Genomic DNA, 14383 nt, shown 5'->3' with positions numbered 1-14383 from the left:
GGTAAAACACAGTCGCATGCTTTTGAGCGGTGTCAAACCGGCATCCTATTGAGCGTCGTACCAGGGCTCTCACCACTCGGCAACCGACACATTGCTGCTCTAACTCTGACTTATCCTCACCAATTAAACTAGAAACAGAGCAACAACATTTATTTTTACTGTTTTAATTTGACCCTTTCAAGATTCGAACCTTGTCCTACAAGTTGTCGACTGTACAGAGGCGTTCAATCGCTCGCGCTTATAACTGAATTATCACGTGAGTATCACGTGAGCAATGCGTGGCCAGGAAAACGATAGAAAAAATGAAATGTTCTTGATGAAAAAAGTTTTTACCTCACAAGCACAAACAAAAAGATTCTTTGTTTACGTAATCGCAACCTTGATAGACGTTGAAACAATACTTTGTTTGCAATGTCTTGCTAATTTAAAGATTTGGAAATTAAAGAAACCAAAACTTTTGTTGACACTTTCTCTGTCGGCAACAATCCAGTTATACTTCAAACAGCTTTGCTACGCGTATGACCAACGAAAGCACGGGTTGCAGTAGATCACACATATAAGTTTCGACATCAGCCAAGTTAAACTTCTATATCACTTTTTCTTCCATTGCAGCATATTATTAGCTCATAGACCTCTCGCTACAAAAGATATCTTTCTACAGACAATGTTGTGCGTATCTAGTCACAGTACGCAATATGTCATTGATTGGCTAGTCGATGAGGCGAGTGTAGGCGGTGCGGTATTCAACGATGGATTGAACCAAAGCCAATGTGTCAGCACTTGCACCCAAGTTGTGCCCGCCAAACGCCTCAACAAGTCGACGTGAGAAGTCAAATGTTTGTGCAGGGACTGTAGATGGTGACGGGGTGTGGCATCCAACCTGCTGGGAATTATACACCTGGCTTGTCTGGCAAAAGAGCCTAATCACTTGCTCCACGTAAAGTTCACATCCAACCTGAAGAATCTCCCTGGCGATTAAAGTCAAGACATCTCTTTGTACCAGCTGCTCTTCAATTGATAAATTATTATATGAAAGACAAATATTATATGAAAGACACAATGCAGCATGGTGGGGTCCACGTCTTTTAGGCGCTGGTCTAATAGGCGCGCACTCTGTGGCATCTGGATATTTAGGCGCGGAGCACTGTGGCGTTCGGTCATTTAGGTGTTATTCCTAGTAAAGTCTGCAGATTGTATCAGCTTGGTAGGTAGGGCAATGCTTTTCACACAAAGTATTATATTGAACAGAAAAGTATATGGGTGAAGCTGCTTAAACCGGCAATGCTTTTCATACAAAATGTTATATTGAAGAGAAAATTATGTCATGGCTTCCGTGAGTGAAACTGTTTAAACCGGCAATGCTTTTCACATAAAATGTTATATTGAACAGAATAATATGTCATGGCTTCCGTGAGTAAAGTTGCTTAAACCGGCAATGATTTTCGCATCAAATGTTATAAGTTATTGAGCAGAAAAATATGTTGTTTTTTTAATGCTCGTGTTCGGCATTTATTTGTTGTTAGTCCTGGCTTGCGTCGGCAAAAGCTTTATCAATGAATTATTCAAGTTTCTGAACATGTCTGAGTTCACTTTTAGTTAAGTCAAATAATAGCCACACTACACATCAGTAAAAAATATACCGTACCGTCCGTAGGCTACGTAGCCTATATTCAAGTGGGTGGTAGACTTGAGTGAAGAGTAACTTAGTTTTCTGTCAAAACCCCGACTAGGTTTAATAACGAGCGAAGTCTCACCATGATGCTTGCAACTTGTAGCCAAGGTGTAGCCATGGCCACCTGTAGATGCGGCCTGATTTGTCACATTTTGCAGATTTTGATTACAGCTACTGCTAGTGCTTGACTGACATTTTTTTAGATGATTTCACTTTTGGGTGTTTCCTAATGACATAAAACTTTTTTGTTGTCTTGGGGAAGCAGTAGCAAATGAGAAAAAGTAAATTGAAAAACGCAAAATCAGACTGTTATTGAAAAATTAACAGTCTGACTAAAATCTTCGAAATCAAATTTTCTTTGTTTTTCAACATGCGAGGATGTTGAAATCTATTGTGTCATCTGGGGAAAAGAGTAAAGCAAGCGTAAAAATCTAATTTTTAGAAAAAATTATTTAAACGTTTGCCCAAAGTTAGAAAAACCTGGAAATTTCTGCAAAATGTGACAAATCAGGCCGTATCTTTAGGTGGCCATAGTGTAGCCTATATGCTCTGTAGAAATGTATTCATGTGAACAGTAGTAAAGCGTCTTACGCATTGATTGATTGAATCTTTATCCTCGGACTGGGAAAGCTTCTTGCAGAGCTTAATCCTGGCAGTTTCGCATACTTGTAGAGGCTTTGAATCACTGACGCAGGCCCAGTCACTGAGATTGACAGAATGAAGTTTCCGATTGTTGAAGTCTTGTTGCCGGGGAACTATTCCATCCATTAGATACCGCTGAATGGAGAGCAGTCCTTAACGTGCGTTGCTCAAGCGCACACCCCGAGAGTCGAACCAGCGCCGCTTGATCTTGAAGCTTCTTCGTTCCAGAAGTGACGCGCTAACCAATTGAGCTATCGGGGCGGACTCGTCACATGGCCAATCCATCCCGAGTAGAAGCAATTGCGAAAGATAACAGATCAAGTAAAGTTCCATCTGGCTGCAACTTGTGTTCAGGATGCATTGCAAATGTCATGTAGAGATGTGCTAATATCAAGAGTAGTAGAGCGTTGTCTCGCACCTCATCTTTACACGGTCTATCCGTCCCAAGTAGAAGTAATTATTAAAGGTAACAGATTGCACAAAGCTGCGCCTTTAAACCGGCAACTTCTACTCCAGAAGTACGTGTCCTGTGGAGATCAGGTGGTCTATTGCTCTAATTGCCCTGCATATAAGCCGACATTGAGTCTGAGCACTGCATTTGTGCATAGAAAGGTTTGGTAATTTGCTACTCCAGAAGTACGTGTCCTGTGGAGATCAGGTAGTCTACTGCTCCAATTGCCCTGCATATAAGCCGATGTTGGATCTGAGCACTTCATTTGCACCGAAAAGTTTGGTAAGTTTGCTACATCATAAAGCAAAGATTGATATGGCAGCTTCGACTATTTCAACTTCACGTAATCGTGAAAAAATTGCTGCTGATGGCTTCATGTATTCATTTGATAAAACGAGTGTCGATAAAACTAAGAAGTTTTGGCGTTGTGTTGGTCGAAACGAGGGATGCAAAGTTCGAATTCACACTGATACTACAACAAACGAGGTAATATGGCCTGGGCTACGTAGCCTAACTATTATTAAACAAAGTCTTATCGATGTTGCAATTTTCTCGCTAGAAATTATTTTTCAAAAGGCACTGAAAGTTGATTTGTATCAACAAAGATATTTTAAGCTAAGCCGTAGGCTATCACTGAATAAATTGCTGTGAATATAGATTAGTCTATTAGCAAGAAGTCATGTTGCAATCGTAGGCTCAGAGGTGGGCAAAAAGTAGCGCATTTACCGCTACTTTGGAAAAATTGCCCACCTCTGCGTAGGCTACAAGGATTTCTAGTAGTAGGCTACGGGATGCGAAATTGTCTTCTAGGAGTAGGCAGCGCTAAGTAATAGTGCATTCAGGTATTTTTTAACATAAATGCTTTTCTTGACTAGGTCAATAGTAAACCAGTGCTTGTGTGTTAAATGACTTTCAAAATATTTAAAAGCCCACAACTTTTATTAATTAATGCTATAATGTGTGCAAACTTGAGATGTCCAAAGCGATTAAACTACAGCCGGAAAAACTGTAGCCTACATTAAAAACTATTACCGTAGATAGATTTTCGTATTAATTCACATGTAATATTTTTTTACACGCGAATGAAAGTGGTTTTTAATCAAGCTGTAATTGGTAGAGTGATCTATCGGGCTACAGTGCACAGTTTGTGCAATTATAAGTTTATGGGCCTACTTCTACTGTTGCCTTGTGATACTCTGTAATTTGCAAAGCGGGCTGGAAAAACGCTAGATTTGTTTTCAGATCATCAAACAAATCAATCGACACAACCACGATTCCAGTGCCATGACTGTGGAGATTAAAACGGTGAAGCATCATGTCAGGGACCGCGCCGTGGCAACCTTAGAACAACCTGCTCAAATGATCAACGGAGTCATGGCTTCCGTGAGTGAAGCTGCTTTAACCGGTATAAGGAAAGCTAGTTTAAAGCGAACAATACAAAGAAAGAGGAATAGTGCAAGCGGCGTGCCGCCCAATCCGCAAACACTGGAGGAACTTGTTATACCTCAGCAATACCGGTCTTACTGTCCAGTTTCTGGGCAAGGTAAGTAAGCTTGCTCTCTAAAGCAATAGGCCCATAATTAATAGCTGATCACTTCATGTCTTGGGCAAATTGCCAACGCAGCTAGTTGTAAATGGTGTATTTTTAGAAGAAAACTTTTTACTGCACGACACGGGTGCCGCCACAGGAAGCCGGAGAATACTAGTTTTCGGAAGGGAAAGCAATCTGACATGGGCAAGCAACCCAACTGATGCTAATCACCTGTTTATGGATGGAACGTTTAGCATCACACCACCTCTGTACAACCAAGGGCAGGTAAAAGTAAATTACGTCATTGTTATGTCAATGTTGCGTTGTCCAGAACATCAGATTTTGAAAAATCACAGTTTTAAATCCTTACCCTTTTTATGGTTTCATAGCTCTACGTAGTTCTTGTAAAGAGACAAGGTTGGGTGCTGTCTCTGCTGTACGCGTTACTACCGAATAAAAGCAGGCGGAAATATCAAGCTTTTTTCGAAATAATGCGCCAGTTGATGCCAACACTAAACGTAAGTCCAATGAATTGCCTTATTGCAGCTTTTACTGATTTTTATGTTACCACTGGCTTTACGCTCATGCACAGTTGCAGACTGCAGTTGCAAATTTACGCCTAGACCTTATTGACGTCTTTTGTAGCCAATAGGAATTTCAATGGATTTTGAAACAGCGGCGTTCCAGGCAGCCAAGGACACATTTCCGTCAACGCAAATATTCGGGTGCTTGTATCATCTCACCCACAACATGCAAAAGCACCTCAACTCAATACCAGGAGCTATTCGGCGTTACCGCAATGACTCTGAGTACGCGCTTCATTGCAAAACATTAATGGCGGTAGCTTTCGTTCCAATTGCACGCGTGGAAGAAGCATTGACAGCTTTGGAAAATTACTTGCAAGAATTGCACTTTCTGATCGATTGGTTGGAAGACAACTATGTAGGTGAGCATTGAGCTGCTTTAGGTTTGAGCTTTAGGTAGTTTATTGCATCTGTACTAAAATACATTTAGTTTAAGTTAACCTTTGTAAGGCTTTAATAAGCTGGTTGCAAACTTAACTCTATGGAACATAAAGTAGAACGATAATAAAAGATGCGCTCATACTAAACATCATGCAACGCTCTCCTAGCCGCTGCACTTTAATGTGAGTAGCAGACTCATCGAGTAAGCAGAGTCACGTAGTAACCAGCCAGCCACAAGCACAGTAAAGGAAACACGCTAGCAATAATAGTAACGCAATAACAACGCAATTTTAAGACACTGCTTCTTGAATTAGTCTAACTTACTTGATGTTACAGCTTAATTCACCGTAACCATTGCTTGCTTTGTTTAGGCCGACGACGAAACGGTGGCGGGAGACGAAACCCCATGTTTCCATTGGAAATGTGGAACGTTCACGACCGAGTGCTTCATGACCAGGTAGGCTACACTGACCACTGAACCAGATATGATTCGCGGTTTAGGCACAGACTTATGCAGAAGAATGCGTCCTGCCTTGGTGTAGAGTAGCTTATACGTTACTTTACAATAGGTTGCTATGACTCATCATCCATATGGTAATGCAGTGTTGGTTTTTAGGATCGAACAAACAACCATGCCGAGGCCGCACACAGGAGAATCCAAAGTGAGCTGGAAATGGACCACCCAACACTTTGGAAATTGATCGACAGTTTGCGGAAGGTGCAAAAATCTCGTGATCTGGAGTACGAGCAAATAATTGCTGGATATGCTCCGCCAGCAAAGCGTAGAAAGTACAGAGATGCAGACAAAAGGCTGTTTACTTTGGTGAATCGCTTCATCGGGAGAAGTGGCGGCCCCAGTCAAACAATGTGGGAGTTTCTTCGAGGAGTGAGCCACAACTTCCACATGGGACCTTAACATTTCAAATTACCTTTTTTATGTTCATCCATGGCCACCTAAAGATACGGCCTGATTTGTCACATTTTGCAGAAATTTCCAGGTTTTTCTAACTTTGGGCGAACGTTTAAATAAATTTTCCTAAAAATTATATTTTTACGCTTTCTTTTCTCTTTTCCCCAAATGACACAATAGGTTTTAACATTCTCACATTTTGAAAAACAATAAAAATTTGATTTCGAAGATTTTAGTCAGACTGTTAATTTTTCAATAACAGTCTGATTTAGCGTTTTTCAACTTCCTTTTTCTCATTTGCTACTGCTTCCCCAAGGCAACAAAAAAAGTTTTATGTCATTAGGAAACCGCAAAAAGTAAAAACATCTCAAAAAATGTCAGTCAAGCACTAGCAGTAGCTGCAATCAAAATCTGCAAAATGTGACAAATCAGGCCGCATCTCCAGGTGGCCATGGTTCATCGTGTTTTTTTATTTATTTGCAGTGTTTAATTGCGCATTTTCCGTATTTATTAATTGTATAATAAAAATCTTCATCCTTCCACCTCGTGTAGCCTACCTTCTCAAACAAAAGAGCTTGCTGTGGGTTCTTTGCTGTAGCCTACTTGCAAATTCAGGCACTGCACACCAAAATTTTAACCACCCGCTTACGGTATGTTTTTTTTAGTGATGTTTAGTGCAGTTATTATTTGACCTAACTAAAAGTGAACTCAATAATGTTCGGAAACTTGAATAATTTATTGATAAAGCTTTCACCGACGCAAACCTGGACTAACAGCAAATAAATGCCGAACACACGTAATAAAACAACAATATATTTTTCTGTTCAATATAACATTTTGTGTGAAAAGCATTGCCGGTTTAAGCAGCGTCACTCACGGAAGCCATGATATAATTTTCTGGCAAGCTGATACAATCTACAGACTTCACTAGGAATGGCACTTAAATGACCGGGTGCCACAGTGTTCCGCACCTAAATATCCAGACGCCACAGAGTGCGCGCCTATTAGACCAGCGCCTAACTGTCTGTGCCTAAAAGACTTGCTCCAGCATGGTGTGCCACCGAGACCGGACTCCATGGTAATACCTAACGCAGGCCAGTGATAACCATTCCTTTAACCACCAGGCTGGCAACAAGGGATCCACTCATTTTTACTTTGTATAACGCTTTTGGCGATTTAAAAAGTGCTGCTACGTAAGCTGGATATTTGCTCACATTGATTACGTCATAAAGTTTTGTATTGTCGATAATGAATTGGAAGGCTATAACTATTTCAAATCAACGACACCAGTAAATCTTCGCTATTCCGTTAGAGCAGTGGTTCTCAACCGGTGGTCCGTGAAGCTGATCCAGGGGATTCGTGAAGGTTTCCGAGTTTGCAGCATGATTGATAAATTACGAAATTCAAAAATTGGTTAGTTGTGCTTTATTTGTGTATTACCGTGGTTTTCAAACTGTGCTTCGCAACGCACTGGTGCGGCGTTTGAACTTTCAAAAGACATTGCAAAAAAGTTTGGTTTCGTAACTAAACAAATATCACATGAATGAATCAATTTTTTAATAAGGCTTTGTTCAACTTAATTCTTTTAGCAGATTAACGATCAATGCTTAACTTAGAACTGCAAACGTTAATCAGCAGTCTATCACCACTCACAGTTTTGCAATGACAAAGATTATAACGAATTAACCTAATATTGATTAGAAATGAAAAAAAGGGGAAAGTTCTTTGTAACGGTTAAAAAGTTTTTATCAATTTTTGATAAAATTTATAGAAAAACATTAAATCAGCATATAGATTAGGCCTACTAATTTTTATCCTGTGTGCCGACATATTGCTCATAACAAAATTTCGTCAATGTCATCAATCGTCATAAGTGCGTCTCGAGTTCAGCAAAGTCTTTTGAGTGTATCGTTTCGAAACTGATGAAACATTTGATTCCATCATAGGAGAAGCGATATACCAAAGTTTCAGCTAAAAGTTTTTGAGGGTCCGCGACCGCTTCGAATGTACCAAAAAGGGGTCCGCCAAGACAAAAATGTTGAGAACCACTGCGTTAGAGTATACACACAAAAGCACTGTACTCCTGCCTTCTTGGATGACTTACTTCAATAGTAGTAACAATATACATTTTGCAACATTAAAATCCTTGTGCAGAGGCAAGAATGATAGATATTGAAAGCAAACAGCGTTGACACGGATTGTCCAGGCCCCAAGGTATACTTTTGGACCTAAAATAATTTTAGAGACCCAAAGTGTTTACGGGGTCATGGGCCACTTGGGTCAGCAGAAAACTACTTAAGAAGTAATAAAGTAATGGCTTATTGCAGCAGACTTACAGTAAGCATAATAGAAATTATACAAGATATGTAGGATAACTCAAGTTGCATCGCATGGAATAAATAGCCTCAGGAAATCACAAATGAAGCGTGACTTCCAACATATACAGCAGTTTGTAGCTAACTCAAAACAAATCGTGGGTGATTTTCTAACAAACCAAAGGTAAAGGAAATATTCTGGAAAGATTTAGAAAACATTAGGAAACAAAATAAAATGAGTTGAAATAAAATAAACCAAGAACTGAAAAGAGCTGAGAACTTCAAACAAAGCGTTAGTTTTTCAACGAAAGAGCTGAACACAAATTATTTCCCTAAAGTTTCACAAAGTTCGCCCAGATTGCTTAGTTGAAGGACCTGACTTTCTGCATTGAAACAACGCAAGGTTAATAGACGCTGGTTCGAATTTCGAAGTGTGCGCTTGAGCAAGGCATTCTTGCTACACATCTTCAAGTCTTGGTATGATTCCAGCCGAGTTAGATACAATAGAGTAGTGGTTCTCAAACTGTGGCATGCCGAACTCTTCCAGGTGAGACGCCAGAACTCATCTAAGTAGACAGAACTTACATAATGACCTTTAATTTATTGTCAGCTATCTTTCCATCTTCACATGTTTATTACAGAACATCTACATTGCTCAACAGAAGTTGCCAAGTAATTTACTTGTTGCCTGAAATTGATGGAAAATCAATTTCATTAAAATTTTACCATGTCAGTTTCTAACTCAATCCACTGAAACTTTCATTTAATCTTGTATGACGTCACAAGCCATAGTTTAAAGAATGGTAAAACGAACAAGTCCATTAGTTGGAAATATGAAAACTACAAAGTGGCTTCAATTGCGACATGGACGTCATTGTAAAGTTTGTTTCTGTTGCAGTTCATGGTCTGTGCTGCCTTGTATCAACTTTGTGGTTTAACCAAACTATATTGCTGCTGCCATATCGTGGAAAACTATACACACGTTTGTTTAATGAATGATTGTGATGAATTCAATATCTGATACATTTACAATCGTTTGAGAGGTTTTCTATCATCTTCGGCACCAGGTAAACTCCAACGAATTTAATATATTTTATATAAACGCAACGTTTCTATTATTTTTCGTTGTGATGGTCGGAAATAAAACCAAACTGAACTGTTTGTAAGATCGTCTTTCATTTACAAGGTGGTAGCCTATAAGCATTATGTCACAACTTATTCAAATAGAATCAACTCAGTGAAGATCGGGTGTAGCATTAGGCAACCCGCACCGTTAGACGATCTTACACTGTACAAAAAAGCAAGGTATGCAGACCAGTTGCTATAGGTTTGTAGAATAAAATAAAACACAACATAAAATTAAAATATAAATAAAAAAACACAAAATAAAATTGATAATATAAAATCAAAACATAAATATAGCTTATAAACGCAATGTTCAGGAAAAGCAAGTTATGCAGACCAATTGCTATGAATTTGTCACAGCAGCTACTGCTGCCATCATGTTGTTTGTAAGTGTATTTGTTGTAAAAGCAAAGTCAAACCATTACTTTTTTATTTGATTAATAACCAGTAAAACAACAACTCACACAACCTTATATTACGTGACAAATAATTGACTTTGGATACGTATATTGCTGTAGAATACCTAGTCTGAAAGAGGGCCCATGCTTACAGCTCCATGAGCCTCCGCCCGGCGAAGGGTAGCGCAATGGGTCCCACTTATTTTTAGTCAGTCCAACGTGTTATTTATTTTCTACTTGGTTATCCAACGCAAAAACAACATCAACTTATGATTATTCGGTAATAAATTTAATGTTGTAGATTATTTTTCTAAACTAATCAAAGCTGTTTAAAACTTCTCATTGCCATACAAGGAAGTAAAACCCACCTATACAGAAGTGGAATTTTCCACAAGCCATAGCTTACCAATGTAACAATAGCGAACGCAGTACCTATACTTTGGTTGGAAACATAAGGACATTGTTGATAAGTAAACAGTAAATTAGAAAATAATTTCATTATACAAAATTGATAAACCGTTTCATAAATTGCTCAATACTGCTTACAATATATCAAAGACCTTCCTTCTATTCAACATTGTAATATACGCTTGCAGAACATTTCCAAGAAATTTAAACTAAAACGAACAAATCAAACCAGGCAGAAACACACAAAGCTTCATTCAGTTGATTGTTGGTTTATTGAAAAGTTGCTTCCACAAATTATGTGCGAATGGAAAATTTTCTGTGACAGCGTTTATTAACTTGTGAGATAAACTAGAAAGTTGCGAAATTACAATAAAAGCATTGAAGTCGTTTTTATAATCGATGCTGCTTTCAATGAATCAAATGCTGAGCTTGCAAATCAAACAATCTATAAATCTCATCAATTCTTTCATTGTAGCGCAGTGTCCCAAAATAGCCTAACAATAACATAATGGCCCTTTATAAAGAGTTTCCAAAGACGTCATATCTTGAAACTCATCATGGTTATAATTTTGCAAATTTTCTCATTTCGTCACAGGGTAGTCGGCTAAGCAATGTGAACGTTCATATATTGAATTCTCATGTTCATACAATTTGTGAGAGAAGTTTCATCCACCCTTCAGATGCAACACAAGCAACATACCCAAGAGGACAGAAGTTACCACAAAATAATGGATTTTAATTTATTGTCAGCTATCTTCACACCTTCAAATGTTTGTTACAAAACATCTATATTGCTCAACAGAACGCCAGTTGCCAAGTAATTCACTTGTTGCCAGAAATCGATGGAAAATAAATTTCATTGAAACTTTGCCGTGACAGTTTTTAACTCAATCTCCTGAAACTTTTCATTTAATCGTCTTTGACGTCACAAACTACCAAGTTTAAAGTTAAAACAAAGTTCAAATAAAACAATAAATACAATTAATTTTGCAAAAAGTGCTCAATGCCAAGCAAAGTGAATTACATCAAATGCAGTTACTATTTACTCAAAGCTTAACAGGCTGTTTACCATTAGGCCTGTTAGGATTATTATTAGGTTCTGAATAACATGCATAAATAATGAATCGGTAATACTTGAAAAGGTATAAAATGTTATAGCCTTGCCCTTTTTCCTTCCGTTGTTTTACAAAAGAAACAAATTTTTTGGTGCTGTTCAAACACGTTTAACCACCTTTTTTACTTCAAGGTTTCTGCACCCCCAAGCGAGCACTCCGACTGACATTAAGACCCACATCGTGTGAGCCGCTCAACTACTCGAATGTCGACAATGCAGTGCGGATCTGGAAAAAAGTTGGAGAAGGACTAAAGTTTTAACAAAGCAAAATTTATAACATAAATGGACGATGCAAAAGTTTATGTCCAAAAAATAAAGGGAATGTGGGAATTGCTCCCAAGTAAATTTTGGCAAATAGGATATTGTTTAGATCACTTTCTAGGCAGATTTGGCGCAATAATGTTGTTTTTTATCAAGATGCACAATTTGCATGTCAGCTAACCATAAGTCGCTTTGTAGGCTAAATAACACAGTTCAAAAAATTAGATTTGGGTTGAAGGTTTGGTTTAAAATTGAAATTAGCTTACCATTTCAAAAAAAATATTCATTCACGACCACACAATGATTTTAATAATTTATTTCTTGAAAATTTGTAGCCTATAGCCTGTTTTTTTGGCTATGGTGTAGCCTTTCAGCTGGCTAAAACTTTGAAAATCTATCTGAGATGTCCTGTCCTTCGCTTTACCTACAGTATGTTCGCCGCTCACTTCACTTTATAGTAGTGGTTCTCAACCGGGAGTCTGCGAAGCGATTTCAGTGGGTCCGTGAAACTTTCCGAGTTTGCAGCATAATTGATAAAGTACGAAATTTCAAAATTGGTTGTGATTTGTTTGTGTATTACTGTGATTTGCAAACTGTACGTTGCAACGCAATGGTGCGTCGTTTGAACTTTCAAACGACATCGCACAAAGAATAGGTTTCGTGACTAAAACAAATCATATAAATGAGTTAAATCTTTTAAGAAGGCGATGTTGATTATGTTCAATTAATCCTTTTGAGACGGCGGATTGTTGGTCAATGCTTAACTTAGACTGCTGACTAACATTTGCACTTCTATCAGCACTCACTAAACCACTGCTTTATAGCATATTTCCATTAATACTGAAATTTGCCATTTTAATTGTTAATTAACTGGGCTATTTGAGTGAGCAGTGTTTTGTCGGACACAAAAAGCTTTTTATTCCCTTAATCCACATTTGAAACTATACATGCCTATTGCTCAACATCGCTGATTAAGTGAATAAAATATTGTTCATCAAGCAAAGCAAGCGAGAAAATTTTGCAAAAATGGAAAACAAATTCCTGATTGAATGTTATCGTACATGCGAAATTACAACCCGAAAAGCGCTGCACAAACTAAGTATGGGTGAACCCCTAGATGGAGGTGGCCCCCAGCCGAGGGTTTGAGAAGCAGTAAATACGGCATTGGACAATTTAAGCCAGGGGTTCTTAACCTTTTTTGTTTCGTTTACCCTTGCCGAATAAAAAAAGTAAAATTTACCCCACCGTTTTGGTGGCCCCTTGTGATGCATCGTGTCCAGTCAACAGTGCGAAGAAATGCAAAACATCCTTTTTTGTCTGGATTTACCTTGGCTAATATCAAAAACAAGCTGTTTATTTGCCGAAGACACGATTGTTCTTGACGGGGTTCTGTGAAAAATAATGTCTACTCAAATATCCTAAATAAGTATGATAAAAGCACACAAGAATGTTTAGTTTTTTTTCTTTTATTAATAACTTACACGCAATTTGAACAGTCAATCAGTGAGACTTTTGTGCTTGCTTTCCACGAACAATTTTGGAGATTTTTGGAACAGTCGTTGAAAGAGCTACTCGCATGTCGTCTTTGGGAACTAAGCGAGATCGAAATTTTGTTTTAATAGTTAATAATGAAGAGAACCCTGCTTCACACAGATAAGTTGTTTAAAAAGGTATAATAACTTTAAATGCACGCTTAGTCAACGTAGGAAACTCTTCGACTAATCCACACCAAAACTTGGGAAAGTCACCATTGCACGATAAGAATTTAGAACAAAGCGTTGTTGAACATTGAAGATCAATCAATTCATCTTTGCAAAGATCATCGTCAGCAATACTTTCAAACTTGGCCTCGAAGGGATGAGTTATCCAAAGAGCAGTAGGCTACCGCTAAAACTTTCACCTTCAAAGTAACCGTCAAAGTTTTTTTTTAAGGCGGCAAGGTGCTGGCATATTTCGACTTCGAGGTCAGAAATCTCGTTGCGACTTCTACTGACTTTCCAATCATCAAATGTTGGAAAATTTGCGTAAATTCCTTTTTGAACTCTTCTACTCCACAGATCTAATTTTGTCTGAAAGCCTTGAATTTTATCACGTACATCTATAATGGTAACACTTTTTTCTTGCATTTGCATATTGAGCTGGTTTAAGCTTGAAAAAGTGTCTGTCAAGTAAGCCAATGCACCAATAAATTTGTTGTCGCCAAAATGCTTACTCAACGGGGATTTGCGTTTTCGAAGAAAAATCTCGATTTCACCATGTAGTTCAAAAACTCGAGACAAAACAAGACCCCTAGAGAGCCACCGAACTTCGGTGTGATAAAGGAGAACAGCATAAATTTGAATCAAAATCGAGTGCAACACTACCAGTTTTTTAATAACTGAAACAATGAAGTTTGCTTTAATTTATGATTCAGTAAATTTACCCCCTCGGTAAGTGATATTTACCCCCAGGGGGTAAATTTACCCCCGGTTAAGAACCCCTGATTTAAGCTCTTGATTATATCGAGTTGCTGTTGCAAATTTTTCTATTTTAACCCTTTATACTGACGGCGACGACTTCCTGTGGTCATTTCAAAACAATTTTTTAAAACG

The 14383-nt window shown here is 38.3% G+C and overlaps 2 protein-coding genes across 18 annotated transcripts in view; one reads left to right on the top strand and one right to left on the bottom strand.

The window, feature by feature from the left end:
- Positions 1-14383, bottom strand: part of LOC145788218 (uncharacterized) — a 624890-nt gene that overhangs the window by 539451 nt on the left and 71056 nt on the right. The gene's annotated exons all lie outside the window — the stretch shown is intronic.
- Positions 3471-6703, top strand: LOC145765482 (uncharacterized). 3 transcript variants are annotated; one of them, XM_082577309.1, is made up of 7 exons: positions 3471-3607; positions 4008-4308; positions 4415-4581; positions 4686-4814; positions 4984-5242; positions 5633-5718; positions 5878-6703. In XM_082577309.1, exons 2-7 carry the CDS (start codon positions 4050-4052, stop codon positions 6175-6177), a joined length of 1200 nt encoding a protein of 399 aa, XP_082433435.1. In that variant the 5' UTR covers positions 3471-3607; positions 4008-4049; the 3' UTR covers positions 6178-6703. The 3 variants fall into 3 exon arrangements, with proteins under 3 accessions (XP_082433435.1, XP_082433434.1, XP_082433436.1); XM_082577308.1 differs by having other exon boundaries at positions 4942-5242; XM_082577310.1 differs by lacking the exon at positions 4686-4814 and having other exon boundaries at positions 4942-5242.

The sequence above is a fragment of the Aplidium turbinatum genome, chromosome 2, assembly GCF_918807975.1.
Source record: "Aplidium turbinatum chromosome 2, kaAplTurb1.1, whole genome shotgun sequence".
In the NCBI taxonomy this organism is placed as follows: domain Eukaryota; kingdom Metazoa; phylum Chordata; class Ascidiacea; order Aplousobranchia; family Polyclinidae; genus Aplidium; species Aplidium turbinatum.
The sequence above is the reverse complement of the archived record's forward strand: the minus strand, read 5'-3'. Positions and strand labels throughout refer to the sequence as shown.

What these genes read in the sequence shown, in the direction of transcription:
- LOC145765482 (XM_082577308.1), top strand. Translation starts at nt 4,050, where the DNA reads ATGACTGTGGAGATTAAAACGGTGAAGCATCATGTCAGGGACCGCGCC. An exon ending in CTGTCCAGTTTCTGGGCAAG is followed by an intron (nt 4,309 to 4,414) that starts GTAAGTAAGCTT and finishes GTGTATTTTTAG; the next exon opens with AAGAAAACTTTTTACTGCAC. An exon ending in CTCTGTACAACCAAGGGCAG is followed by an intron (nt 4,582 to 4,685) that starts GTAAAAGTAAAT and finishes ATGGTTTCATAG; the next exon opens with CTCTACGTAGTTCTTGTAAA.